This window comes from Bidens hawaiensis, unplaced genomic scaffold (assembly GCF_021521415.1).
Source record: "Bidens hawaiensis isolate Kalapana, Puna unplaced genomic scaffold, B.hawaiensis_p1.1 tig00010601_1, whole genome shotgun sequence".
In the NCBI taxonomy this organism is placed as follows: Eukaryota; Viridiplantae; Streptophyta; class Magnoliopsida; order Asterales; family Asteraceae; genus Bidens; species Bidens hawaiensis.
In genome coordinates, this window is record NW_027491814.1 from 579,476 (window position 1) to 596,860 (window position 17,385).

General features: G+C 34.7%; 1 protein-coding gene and 1 pseudogene across 3 annotated transcripts in view; both read right to left on the reverse strand.

Moving 5' to 3' along the window:
• The window catches only part of LOC143535786 (putative late blight resistance protein homolog R1A-10), a 141,979-nt pseudogene that overhangs the window by 108,017 nt on the left and 16,577 nt on the right, over positions 1–17,385 (reverse strand). The window lies entirely within an intron of this gene.
• LOC143535769 (histone H3.3-like) lies at positions 3,956–4,979 on the reverse strand. 2 transcript variants are annotated; one of them, XM_077029930.1, is made up of 4 exons: positions 4,694–4,979; positions 4,527–4,603; positions 4,351–4,441; positions 3,956–4,262 (listed from the first exon to the last, which is right to left on the reverse strand). In XM_077029930.1, exons 1-4 carry the CDS (start codon positions 4,763–4,765, stop codon positions 4,101–4,103), a joined length of 402 nt encoding a protein of 133 aa, XP_076886045.1. In that variant the 5' UTR covers positions 4,766–4,979; the 3' UTR covers positions 3,956–4,100. The 2 variants fall into 2 exon arrangements, with proteins under 2 accessions (XP_076886045.1, XP_076886044.1); XM_077029929.1 differs by having other exon boundaries at positions 4,527–4,979.

Consider the following 17,385-nt stretch of genomic DNA (forward strand, 5'->3'; position numbering starts at 1 on the left):
TTCATCAACAAGATTGTTATGAAAAGATTGTAAAGTTTGGCGTTGGGCAAAAGCACACTTTAACATATGACAAGTTGAGTTCCAACGAGTTGGAACGTCCCAATTCGGCCCCAAATACTTTCTTTCAACCGACTTGCAATAGTTCTTATATTCAAGATGTCTTCTTTTACCACTTTTGAAGACATCTTGTAGCATAAGTCTAAAGAATTTTAAATCGTCACAAATGTTTTCATTGTCGAGACCTTTTTGAACAACCAAGCTGATGATATGTGCAACACATCGAACATGAAAAAAATCCCCGAAACAATGTGGTGAATATTTAATGATAAATTTTTCGGCCGCCTTAGTATTGTTTGAAGCGTTGTCAAACGAAATCGAAAATATTTTATTTCTCAAGTTGTAAGTCGTTATAACTTCATCAAGTAATTCAAACAATTTTTCGGCGGTATGTGGGAATGGGAAGTTTTCAAAAGCGATGGTGCGTTTCATCAATTGCCATGTCACCGGATCAACCCAATGAGCGGTGACACATATGTATGATTCGGGCAACCCGTGTGGTGCCGACCAAACTTCGGTAGTTAAACTAACCATCGCTTGTAAAGAATGAAACAACTCGATTAACTCTTTTTTAGCACACTCCCACAACTTGATACAATGACGTCTTAAGGTAGTACGACTTACATGTGTGTATCGCGGTTGTAGAGTTTCTCGAATCAACGACGTCAAATCCGGGTCATCAAAGTGGTTAAACGGCAAACCTCGTTGAATAACGAAATTTGCCATTCTATCTTGAACTTGAGTCGTGTTGTAACGAAAGAGTGTACCATCTTTACCCAAGTCAATTTGATCGGTCGCGCCAATCCCTTTCAACGCCTTGCAATATGGCTTCTCGATGTGCTTTCTCAAAATTGAGTTGGAATCGTGCTTTAATTGTGTTCCACATAGTTTGCAACGAGCCTTTTGATAACCTTCGGCATTCACAACCAAATCCCAATTCTTCCATATGTCTTGGTTGCGGTTATGGGTGATGACCGCAAGAACATCTGGGTCCTCCATAGGAGGAACGAGTTCAATAAAAACACTCTTCTTAGCCTTCTTGTTAGTTTTTTTGATGGGTGCCATAATAATATTTAGTTGGATGGTCGGGTTTGCTAGAGGAGAAGTATTTTAGTTTGTTTTTGAGTTTGGTGGTGAAACAAGTAATGGAAAACAACTTATATATAGGTTTTGGGCTACAAGAACCGGTTCCAACGGCTATATTACCGTTGGAACCGGTTACAACGGCTCTTTTGTGTCTCAAAACCGGTTCCAACGGCTATATTACCGTTGGAACCGGTTCCAACGACTCTTTTGTTTCTCAAAAACCGGTTCTAACGTCTAGTTTGACCTGTGTTTGACCTTTTTAAAAAAACCCGCCGGAACCGGTTTTTTCGGGTAGGAACCGAACCGGGTACAATTAGGAACCGGGTAGGAACCGATTGGGAAATACAAATAGGGGAACCGGGTATGATTTTCGGGTAGAAAAATACCAAAACCGGGTATTTGGTCTATCGGGTAGGAACTGGAACCGATTCCGGGTCGGTTCCACCGGTTCCGGAACCGGTTTTTTTGTGCACGTCTACCAACACATACCTGACGGGTAATGGGCCAGGTATGGGAATGAAATTTACAACCGGGTATGGGTATGAGATTAGCAATACCTAGTCCGAACCCAACCCATTATCATCCCTACTAGTAAGTAGTTTGGGGCCAAAAGTGACAATTGTAAGTCTTGAAGGACTATTCTATAACCAAACTTCCCTTACTAGTCACTAATAAACTCACAAAGTTCTTACTCTCCAATTTGACTTTCTAGTAATGAATTTGATGTCAAAAGAGCTCGTGAATAAAGCTTCTAATGGAATGAAAGGTTTACTTCAGGTAAATGTAAAAAGGAAAATAACAACTCTCATTGAAGTAATTGATGAAGATGAGGAAGCTACCAAGGAAGGTCATGAAGCTTTAACATATGCTATTTCAAATCCTCAAATATGTTAATAGTGATGGAACCATGTTTTTTTTCCCAAGGGAATGATAGATGGCTTAACCCAAATTTTAATAGTGATGGAACCATGCTTTGCTGCGTATATATAATAGTAAAAAGAAAATAAGAAGTCAATTGCCCCCCCCCCCCAAAAAAAAAAAAAACAAAAAAAAAAAAACAACCTAGTAAGTCCGCACTTGAATATGTATACACGTTCTCATACACGAAACAATTACAAATCTTAATCGATTCTTGCTCAACACTTACCTTTGAAAAGAAAAGGTTAGCTGAAAAACTTAAATGGTCTACTAAGAACATTAATGACATGAAGCAAAGGCATGGGGCTGAGTGGTCGATGACCATACCCCCAACTACTCGCTAGACCCGAATGCTTTTTTTTTTAATAAAAAATATATGTACTTTTATGAAAAACGATATGCATATTTAATGTTTAAACTCGATTACATAACTAACTTGGTCTAGTGGCAATGAGTATGGCTCCCAACCAAAAGGTTGTGGGTTCTAGCTACATCTGAGAAATGTTTAAGCTTATTTTTATACATTAGTTTTTTACATAACCCAAATCATAACCAAAGTTGCTAATTTAAAAATTAAATTGTTACTTTTTTTACTTAAATCCCAAAATATTTTTCGCCTTTGACCCCAATTTTTTGTTTTCAATTATCGGAGCCGGCCCTGACATGAAGGTTACTATTGCGAATCTAAATAATTGTAGGTGTGCTAAGATTCAAATGATTCATGCAAGGAAGTTGGCTTAAGGCCGAGATGTTGATAATACGATTAAGTAATTAGACATAGTGGTCGGAATACCCTGGTTACATGCCTTAAGCAAGATAATATGCAATCTTGAGCTACTCATTTTCGATAAAATCTGAAGCGGGACACCAAAACTTCAAGTTAAAATGGATATGGTATAATTGTTAATACTATGCTACAAGGTGATAAAAGGTTGTCAATGTTCAACTCTTTAGTATGCATGCAATTGGCGATGGCCACTTCCAACATCAAACACAAGTCACAAATAGTGGAAAGGATAATACATTAGAGGATCTGTTGAAGGAGTATGATGATTTGTTTCGAACTCCTAATGCATTACTATCATTTAGACCGTGACCAATGCATTGTTATGGAAGATAAGAGGCTTAAGTATTTTTATCATTGTTATATAAGCTGCTTTCAATATGACAATATTGGAGGTCTTAAATTCTTAATCCTTGCATCAAACATGTTCAATGCCCCTACACCATAGTTATATAATACATTATTCATATATATGTCAATGAGTTGCATTACCAATTCAAACCAATGTAACTTATTTTGTCTTCCAAGTTAATTAAATTAAATTCATCACTTTGTAGGATGTGATATGTCGAACATGATTGCAGATTTATAGTCGCATGCTGTTCTTATATACCATACAACAGCAGGCTTCTAATACACCATATATACCTAGCTAACTATACACAACAAACATAATTTTTGTATCTCTATGGAGTATTTGGAAGCTTAGAAATTATATGTTTTTCTTATTATAACACTCTTGGTTATCGGGAGTAAGCTTATCACGGAAGATGCTGCCATGTGGTTGAACATCAGATCCAATCAGAGACGTGAAACTATGTAACTTAGAAGGTTTTTTGTAATTATGGTGTAACTCGGGTGTGCCTGCTGCTCTGATTATTATTTCTTGTGTTAATTTGTAATATTATTGTTTGGGTTCTTGCCTGGTGGTGGTAATAAAATGCAGTTATTCAAATCAAAAAGAAATGTCTAGCAACACTTTTGCCTTCATTGCAACCCATGCTGACAAAAAGAAAAGAAACAAAATATGTTTTGTATTCATGATCGCCATTGGTTTTATAAATCTTTTACAAAAATACATCAGCTATATAATCATTATAAAGATGGCAACAAAATCACATCCAATTATATAAAACTTCAATCCATTAATCAATACCACATCAATAAAATTCAAAAATTTTTCATGCTAGAACCAAAACAAAGATATAAACGTACTTCAAGCTAATCACATTCAATTCATTATTAAGGATTTTAACTAAGCGCGAATTCGAAGAGCCAACTGGATGTCCTTAACCATGACTGTGACCCTCTTGGCATGAATGGCACACAGGTTGGTATCCTCAAATAGACCCACCAGGTACGCTTCGGCCGCCTCCTGAAGTGCCAGCACCGCATGACTCTGGAACCTCAAGTCAGTCTGCAATTACCAAACATATTAATCATCAATTGAGTGCATAAACAATTAATATTGTAAGATTCAAGATATATATAGTAATAATATTCACCTTGTAATCCTGAGCAATTTCACGCACAAGCCTCTGGAATGGCGATTTACGGATTAGGAGTTCGGTAGATTTCTGATACTTGCGGATTTCACTGCATTGATAAACATAATCAGTGAGTAAATCATCAGTTATCCCATTGTTAACTGAATAGTTCTAAGGTTAAAAGATAGGCTCACCGAAGTGCAACAGTTCCAGGACGATAACGATGAGGCTTCTTCACTCCTCCGGTTGTCGGTGCACTTTTCATAGCAGCCTGCAGCCGTTGGTTAAAAACTATTACACCAAAATCTGAATAAATGGTAACTGTTACCAACTTCATGCAGAAAACAATATTAGCACGTACCTTGTGAGCCAGTTGCTTTCTCGGAGCCTTTCCACCGGTAGACTTGCGAGCGGTTTGCTTCGTACGAGCCATTGCTAAAACACAACAGAAACTAAACCTCTCAGATACTGAGTGAATGATTTGGAATGCAATTGTGTAAAGAATATGTAGGCATATATATATATAGTAGGTTGGTGAAGAGAGATTTTGGGTGTGCTTTTTTCTGATTGGTTGCTTGTTTTAGTGGGACGATGTCTATTGGTTACATATATTTGACAAGGATCACAATTTGTGTTTTCTCTTTTTTTTTTTTGTGTTTCTTCTGTATAGTGTTTCCTAAAATCAAGTTCGATTAATTACTCCGTAATATTTTAAAATTTGTATTAAAGATATAAAATCATTAATAGATTCTAGAATTTATAATTGTTAACTCTAAATTATATTTAGGAATAATTCATATATTTGGGTCAGGCTAAACGTACCCCTGGTTGCTTGTCATACCCCCATTAGAAAAACCAACTTTCATATTACCGATCGAAATCATATAATTACCAAATTAACATAAAATTAATAATTACATATTATTTTTTTTACAAGTTGCACTTTTTTAATGATTTCGAGTTTAGGGTTTTGGGTTTAGGGTTCGGGTTTAGGCTTCGGGTTTAGGTTTCCGGGTTTAGGATTTAGGGTTTAGGGTTCGGCTTTAGGGTTTTAGGTTTTCGAGTTCCGGGTTAAGGGTTTCGGGTTCGGGTTTAGGGTTTTAGGTTTTCGACTTTCGGGTTTATTTTGTAAAAGATAAAGAGGTAAAATATAAATATTATAAATATATATATTATTAAAATTAAAAAAAAAGATATTATAAATATTTACAATATTGATACTAAAAAAATAGATTAACAGTAATATTTGATAGTTTTTAATTTGATATATGTAGTGGAGATTATTAAGTGAAAAAAATATTGTAGGGACTAATATGTATATAAATAATGTTAAGAGGTAATAATAATTTTTCTAATAAGTCAAGGGGGTGTATATTTAGTAAAATTGGTGTAGGGGAGGGGGGTACGTTTAGCAGCACCCATTTTTAAAAAATTAAGAGTGTCTACAAAGTGTATGAAGAAATCACCAAAAATGTAAAATAAAAAAAATAAAATAAAAAAGTGATCGAAAACCTACAGATTTGATGTTTACAAATTACATGTTTCATTCATCTAATTCCATCGCCGCTGACAACGCCGACAGCGTGAGGGTCAAGCGATGGTGCCGGTGTTGACAAAATCGTAGATCGCTGCGACAGAACCAAAACTGGACGGTAGAGTCGGTGGCCAGTGATCGGGATTGTTCACGTTGGCGTTGGTGGTCGGAGTGCCGCATCCAGTTCATGATTAAACAAGAAAGTTGGTTCGATTGCTGCTTGTTGAACAAGAATGTTGTTTCTTTTCCTCCTTTTGTTATTTAATGGAGACGTTGGGTTTTTCTGGGTTTTTCTTCCGGTGTAAGATTCAGACTTCAAGAAAATTGACTTTCTTATTTGGGTTACCAAGAATATGATTTCAAGAATTAATAGTTAGATGTAACTCTGAATTGAAGAATTTGCATGTGCTTTTCAAATATATATCTATATTATTAGTTAGCAATTAATAAAAAGTTATGACGATCCTACCCTTGTGTATTGTATTTAATCTAATGGTCTTAATCGCTTCCTACACTTTTTAGAAAATATTAACTTCTTATTTTAACCTTCCCCTCTCTCTCTATATATATATATATACACACACACATACATACATATACACACACACTAGCTTTTAGCTCGCGTATTACACGAGTTTGCTTAGTGTTTTTTTAATATTTTTTTGAATATATAATTTGTTATATAATTAATTTAATTAATCTACATGCCTGTCACTACAAGAAAGTAGCCCTATATCGACCAACGCTATATCGAAGACAACGGTCATCGCTATAACTAACCCTTTCTCAACAAATATTCGTCGATATAGGTTTTTTCAATTTGTTTTTATTTTTGCACTCTTTATCGACCAAATGTCGTCGATATAGGGAGGGTCAAACTTTTGAAGGGATTTGCAAAATTTGACCACCATCTTGAAACCTTATTTCAACGACTTGCTGTCGCATTAGATCAAATTATTATTATTTTTATATTATTGGTTGATAAAAAAAGTATATCAAAAATGTGTAAATTACCCCTGTTTCGACAACTTGTCGTCGCTATACTTAAATAATTTTTTTTAAAATTATTTTTATTGGTTGTTAAATAAACCAAATGAAAAAAAAGTCAACTTGTTACGACGAAAAATCCTTGCTAAAGATTAAATAAACTTTATTTAGTTTTTATTAAATGTTTCTTAAATAACAAATTATAAATATAACAATTGCAAAGTTTGTTTGCATTAACAGTTGGTACCTTTGGTTGTCTTTGTTGTACCTTTAGTTGTCTGTGTTGTAAATTTTTCTTTTTTTGGTTTCTGTTTGATGCCCATATGCGTCAAACCTATGCTTCACCAACTGCATTTGCTTTTGACTCACTTTCTCTTATTCTTCATGTTCATTTTGATTAAATTTGTCTCAGGTTTTAATCCCCACAAGGTATATTAACATTTGAAATTGCGCTTGGGGGTTTCTTTGGATTTCCCTAATCTCAAACGGAAACATGCTTCCTGCTTGCTTGCGCCTTTGCTATATCTTGCTCTCCATTTTCTTAGAGTAAGTGTTTGTTTTGCAGTTGTTATTGCCATCAATCTAATTTTCTTCTTTATTGTTTCAAATTAGATTGACCAAAATGCATATATTTTCATTCTTTTGTTATGCTCTTTGATGAAATGCTTAGAACTAATTTTTACATACAAATTGGAAATATAATGACTACTGGAATGTGCATAACAATCCAATACGAGAACTAAAACCCGATTACCAAAATAAAGTTTGTTTTTTAACCATAACCGATTACTAAAAACAGCCCGGACTGGTCCTACACCAAACCCGAGTCGACGCAACCCGAAACCTGATTTAATAACAACTTAAACCTGAACAACCCAACTTGAGAAAAACAAATCCGGGCTAAAATTTTTTGACATGTACCGTCCTTTTGTATGTCTAGGAACCATTATACATAATATAAGTTAGTGAAAATATATGACGTGCGTATATTTTTTAATTACATTACAAATTGGTATGCATACAAACTGCAATCTTAAGTATTTAATGTGGTATGCCTCTTTATCTTTTACTGTTTAGTTAGGAGTACCCAAGCTGTCAATGTTATGAACAACTTTACTTAGCATGTTCAACACTTGGTGGGTCAAACCCGACACAAAAGTGAACCCAAAAACCGTGTGTATGTGTATATATAACCTGAACACAATCACACAATCTGAACCTAAAAAGGTGTAACACGCCAAACCAGAAGCATAAATAGCATAATCAAGGGCAACCTCACCCGAATCCTTAAGGATATTAATAGTCCTAGAAAGATGAGCCTGACATTACCAAAAACGTAGTATATACCGACTTTCTACTAGAACTAAACAATACATGCTCTTGACAACCTGACATGCAAACACATAACACAATCTTTGTACATTACTGTTACACTTTTCTGTATCACACATTCACTAACAATGGTCATAATATTCATTAACACATGACGATTACACCATTATACATTATATACTTACATACGTGACACTTATGCAGATACCACAACTGATAAACACACCTCCACTCGACCTCGCATTCATAATGCTTTTGCCTATAATCCGCGAATTGTGTATGATATTTCTAACCACAATCACAAACCAGGTGTAATGCGCATTGTAGGTAAATGTTTTTTAATTGTGATATTTTGAGCTGTTTCGTAATACTACGGGGTTACTACAAACTATACTTATAATTTGATCTACTTTTTTAATTGATAATGTAGTATAACAATAAGCAATGTGGAAATCGAAAAGGTGAAGGTCATCCAGATCAAGCACACCTCAGATGAAGCTATTATTGATAATATTATCTCTTCAAATTCTCTCCTCATTTTTTTATCAGTTCACTTAATAACTCATGTATAAATTTAAATGTATAGTTTACTAAAATTAATTTTATATAAGAATCACATTCAACAATATTTCAAATTTATAACAATGGCCCATTGCATTGCAGCTACGATTATTGTAGGGAGATTTGACAAATGTTGGTTTCGGTTTTCTAATAGATACAATGACAATGGCGACCGTATACCAGACCTACTGCAAATCTGCAAGTAATAATAGGCACACAAAGATGTTCAATCAAATTCTCAGCTTATGATACAGTAGGAATGGCTTCCTATCAATGCAGACACTTGGGAAGATATCTGGCCAAAAACTTCTCCAACAGTCATAGCGCAGGTAATGTTAATTTGTAAATCACTAGCTTACACGGACTTTCTTTGATAAAAAGCCTTTGACATTGTCAAAGTTTTAATTGCAGGTCATCACTTGGAGATTCAGCTAAGGATAATTTGGCGGTGATTAACTGACTCTAGAAATGGAAACAATGTGTATATTTACTTGGACCTTATATAGAAAAAATAGTTTCTATGACTTGAATGAATGTGCAAAACCGTTACAGTAATTCCTTTCGTACTTTGATTACAATTCATCCCCTCACCCACCCAACCCCCTCCCCCGCAACGCGGGGGGTAAAACTTCTAGTTATAAAACTAAATTTTAACCTATTCGTTTCTTTTTTGCATGTGCTTTACTAATTATTTATTTTCTGTATTATGTTTGTAGTATTGTAGAATGGATGGGTGGGTGGGTGGGTGGGTTTATAGATGGATGGATCGATCATTGAATGGATGGATGGGTTAGTGGATGGATTGATAGATGGATGGTCGATGGTTGGCGCGATGGATCCATGGATATGGATCAATAGATGGAGGACATATGGATGGTGATGGCTGAATGGATGGATCGATGGATGAATAGATGAATTGATGGATAGATGAATGCATGGATGGTCGATGGTTGGATCGATCGTTGGACGAGTGGTTCAATGGATGGATCGATTGATCGATAAATGGACGGACAGATGAATTGATGGATAAATGAATGCATGGATGGTCGATGGTTGGATCGATCGTTGGACGAGTGGTTCAATGGATGGATCGATTGATCGATAAATGGACGGACGCATGGATCGGTGGATCGACAAATGGATGGATGGATGGTTGATGGTTGGTTCGATGAATCTATCGTTAGATGGATGGATCAATGAATGGATGGATGGCTTGATAAGCCGATTAATCGAGAGAGGGATGGATGGGATGGATGGATGCGAGGATGGTCGATGCGACACGTGGCACTCTCTGAGCTACATGAGTCATCGCGATACGTGATGACCATAAGAAAGGGTCCATCACGTATCGCGATGGAGCCCGATTTCAGCTATAAATAGATGGGGTCACGACACTTCACACCTTACACCAAATCTTTCTCTCTCTAGAATCACTCTCTTTACATCGTTTTACGTGCCGAACCTCGTAATATGTGCCAAATATCCGACGTTCCTCGAAGTGCGTGCCACCTAAAAGTAACCCGATATCCTGCCTCGAAGTACGTGCACGACCCGGTGACCCCCGAACATCGTCTCGATTTGCGTGCCAAGAAATCTAGATCAAGAATACCACGACATTCGTGCAAGTGCGGAAGTGCTGTCGAAAGTCTAGGTAATTATTAAGCTAAGCAAGGTAGGGATTTTTCCCGAATAAAATTTATTATTTCAAGGCTTAGACCCTAGTCATGGGTATAGCCTAGACCTTGATTAATTTAAAAGGTAACAATTAAATAAGATTTCTATATAATTAAGAAATACAAAATTATATAAACAAAGGTTATAGCTAAAATATAGTTTCTTCGTAATTAAGAAAGATAAGCTTTTACCCACAAAAGGTATAGTCAAAAGAATAGTGTTTCTTTATAATTAAGAAACATAAGATTTTATATATCAAGGTTATAAACAAATGACATTTCTTCTTAAAGAATAAACATATCATAGACATTTTCTTCTTGAAGAAAAAACATAGCACATTATTGGCAAATAAAGAAAAGTAATTCATATCAAAAATATTTTATTTAAACAAAAGATCAGTCAAGGTTTAAAGCTATCAAAACCAGACTAAATGTTTGTAGCCGGATTAAAAGACGATCCGGGTATTTACATAATCGTATATTATAATAGGTCAATCATTCATTCATTCACAAGAGTTTTCAAACGATATCACCACATCATTCAAAACAGACAATCACAGGTGAATACGTTAAACTTTTTTCAGTCAAGATAAATGGGTTGTTATCTTAAACAAAGTCAGTCAAATAAAGATTTATGGGAATACGTGATCCCTATTTATACAAGATAGAAAATAAAAGCAACTCAAACCGAGTACACATGTGTTTGGATGCAAACATAATTAATCTAGTCTTTCAATTAAGGCTACGTGACCGCAGACTAGTGATCATAATAAAAGTTCTCCACTGGGTGTCTGTTCCCGGAGAACCGTAATTGTGTGTGTATGGCAGTGGCAAATCCCAGAAATAAGAGACATTTCTGCTGAGATTGTTCAAGAAAACTATCTTGTCAGTCAAAGAAATATTTATAAATTGTTTTTAGAGTCAACGATTCATTAACATATCGCTGACGTATTTTCCCCATATTTCAGGAAATAAAGTTAGTACAGGTAGCAAGGTATTAGAGATATTCAAGAAGATAGACGCTCGCAAGGTAGAGATGTCAGAGTTTTTAATTATTAAAATATTGCAAACAGTATTTAAACAAATGTTTATAAATTTAACGCTCGGGTATTTATTATACGAGAAGTTTTCCGAATATATTAAATATTATATTATTATAAATAAAGGTTTACAAATAAATTAATATTTCAAAATATATTAAAAGACTTCCGCTAAATAAATACAACTCTGATATATTTACAAAACAGGTACCAACTATTGGTCACACGCCTAGGCCCTAAGTTGGGGTGTGACAACCTCACGTTAACTGTTGAATAACATGAAACCAAATCAATCGAACTTCGTTATAGGAAAATAAGTTATTCACGAGTTTGTCACATTGAACCCACCAAAGACACCAGTTCCCGCCGTCGGAAACTATCGCCACCATCGCTGGAAAACCAAATAGTCCGACGGAAAACTGAACCGTCAGCCGAAATGCGAACTCTTTCTTGTTTTGCTCATAACTTGGTCATACGAACTCGAAATCAAGAAAATAATATATCCACGCGACCGTGTTGCCGAGAACTACCACCCTGAAGCAGCTTTGCTGCCAGATGCCGCCGGAACCATCGCAGGTGATGCAAACAGTTGTCGGGTTTCTTGCCTCCTTCGCCGGAATCTTGTTTTGATCGAACCCTTCCTCATCCAAGCATCCCCAATCCTCCATACCACCCATTAAAACCGAAAAATTGACAAAATCACTGACTCACACCAACTATGTCATGCATCATCTTTTCCTGCTCTCCTTCTCGGCCGTCAAGCATTCACAAATGAATAATCTAGGGTTTCTTTTCCTAGTTGTTTACTTCACCAAGTTCTAAATTTGGTCCCTCTAGTTCTCATACCGACTCCTTTCTCCCAAATTTTCACTAATAATCTTCCGCGTAATTACAACTGGGTCCCCTCAAATCAATTAATACATATGCATTGCATTTAAAATCACATTCCGTCATATTTGATAAAATTTCGTTTAACTCTTCAAAACACGTAGACAACAATGATCGAGGTCTTACAAGTTATTCCGTATCCCACGAATTTACGGGCGTTACATTACGATGTAGCATAAAGACTAAACTACCCCTAGTATATTCAATTAGTTGCGGACAACAAATCATGCACTAATTGTGACATACATCAGTTAGAGAATAACACGAGATCTAGGTGCATAAAGATGAACTAAATACTAAAATTAATAGTTACGAACAATTATAAACAACGGCTAACTTAAAATCAAGATCGTTTTCAAAAATTACCGAAGTCCCTGGTAACGGCGCCAAATACTTGATGTCATGCATGGGAGTAGATAAAATGTTGATTGATTTTTACATGAGATTAAGTTTTAATTTTATAAAACGATTTTTACTAAGACTAAACCACACGCGAAATAGGTAAGTGTGCATATCGTATATGTAGAATAGTATTGGTAAGAACCAAGTATCGATCCAATGACTAATAATGTTCAAAAGTATATCTTTATTTTCAATTTAACCGATTGATCATGAAAATTCGCTTTTTAAATGAAGTTTTTTTTTGTTGAACTTAAAGTAAGCAATTAAAATGAGTTTAAACGAGAATAACAAATTTATGAAGGTTAACACCTTAATCTAGATTCCACTTAACTCTTTTTCTATGATTAATGTTAGAATATGTGATACACTTGCTTTAAGAATATAAGATAGAATAGCCCCTCATTTCTAAGAAACTGTCTTATGACAGTTAAGAAAATAACATGAATATCTTCATAATTACCACTAGAATGTCAATTTAAGAGCAAGTAGTTCTTGTGAAATATATAAAGATTATGATTAACTTTGATTTCCCATCCTTTATTCGTAACAACTTTCAGGAAAACCATAATCAACTAGTGACATATAAGAATTTATACATCTTTCTGGCACTAAAATATCTCCAAATAAGCATTATTTCGGCAAATATATTAGAATAAATAACCACTAATGTTTATAATTTCTATCTTATAGCCATAAGGAATAAACAAGCTGATATACGAAGAAAAAATGGAGATAATGGTAAAAATATACTCAACACACCCCATGGTGAATCAACGCATGACCATGTCAAGAGCTTACGAAGTAAAGACAAAATTCAGGAAGACAAAACATGGCCATGTTAATCAAAACACACCCATGTAATCAAGAACAAGAGGAAAAGACAAAATGGAAAGTTCTAAAGCTAAAGATGGTCTACTTCAACCACCCCTTTTCACCACCATTAATAAGGGAATTATCTCATCCAACCCTTGAAGATTAAGGAGATTAAGTTCTTGGAAGAAGTCATTAGCATCAAAGATTAGTCATCCAAATTAGTTAGATTGTTTGTAATTTGATCATGCTTTTATCTATTACTTTGATGATTAACATTATGTTTATTATTGGCTAAACTTTCACAGTATCATCTTGGTTTATAATGAATCCTAATTGAAGTTTCATAATAATAGTTAAACATGCGATCGGTTTTTAATAAGTAATGGTTATGTAGCAATTATCACTTGATGAGGAATGTTAAAATACACTTAAAAGATACCCCAAGTGCCAAGTTTGACGATGAGCAGAGAAATTGCTAGTCTTGTGAGGCCTTGGCGAACCTTAAAATAGAAACCAAGTTCCGAGCTTGACGATAAGCCGAGGAATTTCCACTCTTGTAAGGTCTTGGTTGATAAATTAAGTAAACTTTTAAAGTGCCGCCAAGTTTCGAGATTGATGAGAAGCTGCAGAATTGTCATTCTTGTAAGGGCTTTGTTGGGGAAAAAATTTAAATCCTGATATTGACATGGACCATGTGGAGTATTAGTAGTGATTAGTCATTTTAACATGGGAACTATCAACAATGTTTGTGGAAACGGATTGTTGATATTCATTCCTTAAAATCGGTTAATTGCTTGTTAAGTAAGTGTGCAACATACCCTATTTTAAACAACTCTTGGGTGGTTATTACATGAGTTCTATAATTGTTCATAAGTTGTGCGGGTTAATACTTGGTAATTCAAGGTTAATCTTTTACAACTTAACTAATCTTAATTGGTATTTTAAATATGATACAAAGGTTAATTTTATTAAAATGTCAAGTGCAATTCACTTAGTAATTTAAGGGACTGTCTCATCTTTAAAGAGTTATCTTATAAATATTTTTATCATAAACCACTTGTTTACATAAAGTGATGTTTTAGTGGAGGTCATGAAGTTATGATATCTCTTTCTTTAATTATCACAAAATAACATGACTTAGGAATAAGGTGTTATTACCACATTTAATCACCATAGCAAGCTCATATCACATGTTTACTAACTAATTGTTAAACCAAGTTAAGAGGAGTTTGAACCAAAATGATACACTTTTATCCTTGATCTTCTATCTAAAAATATAAAAACCCAAAAACACTGTTGTTAGTGCACGAAATTGTTATCCGTAGCATTCGAATAATTTATACATAGTCTAGATTGAATATTTATTGTAAATGGCCCATTCGCTATGGTTTGTATAGCAAATGAGGTCCATTCGTTAGTGATCTATGCTAGTTCGTTAATGTATAAGTCCATTTGTTATGGAAGCATAACGAATGAGGGCTAGTTCGTTAAGTTATTACCATTCATCATGGAATGTTGACGAATGGAGTCTAATTCGTTGTGGAGGCATAACGAATTAGAGTTAACTTAACGAATGGAGAATATGACCTATAAATAGGTGGTTCCATGCTCATAATTAAGAGAGATCACACATATGAGAGGTGTGGGGTTCTAGATCTAAGTTATATCCTCTCTATAACTTATTATGTAATTTATCCATTATTTATCAATAAACCGTATTTAGAGTATTCGTGTTCATATTGTATAATCGATGTATCGACGTGGCTAGATACTTGGTAGGTCTCCTCAATTGGTATCAAAGCAGGAGCTGCTCCCGTTACATCGATTAAGGTATGAACTGAGTTTTTCGTGTTCTTCGGGTTTTGGACTGATTTGGTCAGATCTGGAGTAAATTAGTGTGTTATAGATGGATTTGAGTGTGAATTCGTGTTTATGGATGGAAGATGATGCTTCCTGTGTAAGTTGGGGTTAAGTTATGGTGTATTGAAGGATATGCCATGGAAGAGCATGGTCACAGATTGATAAGATTTGGATCAATTCAATGATTGTTAAGTCAAATTGATGGTAGATTTGTGTTAGTTAAGGGAATACCAATCTACTGGTGTAATTTGGTGTTAAGTTATGGTGTATTGAGTGATTCACTATGGAAGAGTATGTTAACTTATGATTCAGTTTATGATAATTTAGTGATTGTTAAGTTAATTGGATGATGGATTTGTGTTTATAATTGAAATCCGCATGTTTCTGTGGATTTGGGTGGTAAATTATAGTAAATTGAAGATTTCACCATTGAAGAGCATGTTAAGGGTTGATTTAATTGATGTTGAATCAATGGTTGTTAAGTTAAACTGATTATGGATTCGGAATTGTGATGAAAAACTGAGTGTTCGGGTAGATTTTTATGGATAATTATGTGGTTTTGATGAATCTGCCATGGATGGAGTTCAAATTTGCAGATTCCGGCCAGATCTGGGTTTTCCGGCCACTGTAACAGATTTTTCCGGCGAAAATCGTTTTTCCAGCAAACAGTTCAGATCCAACAACCTAATTCGTTATTTTACTGTAGTTGATTCATTACGGGAGTCTAACGAGTTACTATAGCATTTCGTTATGAAAATTTTAATGAATTAAGGAAATTCGTTAAGTTAATTCGTTAAGTTAAAGTTAACGAATTAAGGTGATTCGTGAAGTGAATTCGTTAAGGTATGGGTAACTAATTAAGTCTAATTCGTTATGTATGACGAAGTGTGGACATCTTAACGAATGGGAAGCCATTCGTGTAACTGTTATAACGAATTAGAGTTTTTAATTTATAACGAATTGAATAGATTCGTTAAGCGTGTAACAAATGATGGATATGTATAATGAATGAGAGAGGTGATTCGTTAATTTTTATTAACGAAAAGGGGGTGTCTGTTAGTGCACGAAATTGTTGTCCGTAGCATTCGAATAATTTATACATAGTCTAGATTGAATATTTATTGTAAATGGCCCATTCGCTATGATTTGTATAGCGAATGAGGTCCATTCGTTAGTGATCTAGGCTAGTTCGTTAATGTATAAGTCCATTCGTTATGGAAGCATAACGAATGAGGGCTAGTTCGTTAAGTTATTACCATTGGTCATGGAATGTTGACGAATGAAGTCTAATTCGATGTGGAGGCATAACGAATTAGAGTTTAACTTAACGAATGGAGCATGTGGCCTATAAATAGGTGGTTCCATGCTCATATTTAAGAGAGATCACACATATGAGTGGTGTGAGGTCCTAGATCTAAGTTATATCCTCTCCATAACTTACTATGTAATTTATCCATTATTTATCAATAAACCGTATTTAAAGTATTCGTGTTCATATTGTATAATCGATGTATCGCCGCGGCTAGATCCTTGGTAGGTCTCCTCAATTGTATTTTATTTATGCTTTCAAATTTCTTGTTAAAAATTACTTATCAAACCAAAAACACTCTGATGTTTACCTCCGGTTAAAATAAATACAACAAATTAGTAGTAAAATCAAGCAAGTGTGTTCGTGGATCGATACTTTGTTCTTACCTATACTTTACTACATAAAAGATAGGTACACGTTCCTATTTGTATGTGGTTTAGTTAAGATAATAGTCACTTTTATTAATTTAAAAAAAACATTGTGTGAACAAAAACCTTTGAAAAATTTAACAAACTTTTCATAAAAAATACTACACACAACGTACATCAAGAAGCATATGATCACCTTCGGTTGATTTAAGTAGGTTAATATCATACATTTCTTCAACATATAATTTCTCCAACTACCATAATAATTAATCAATCATACTTAACG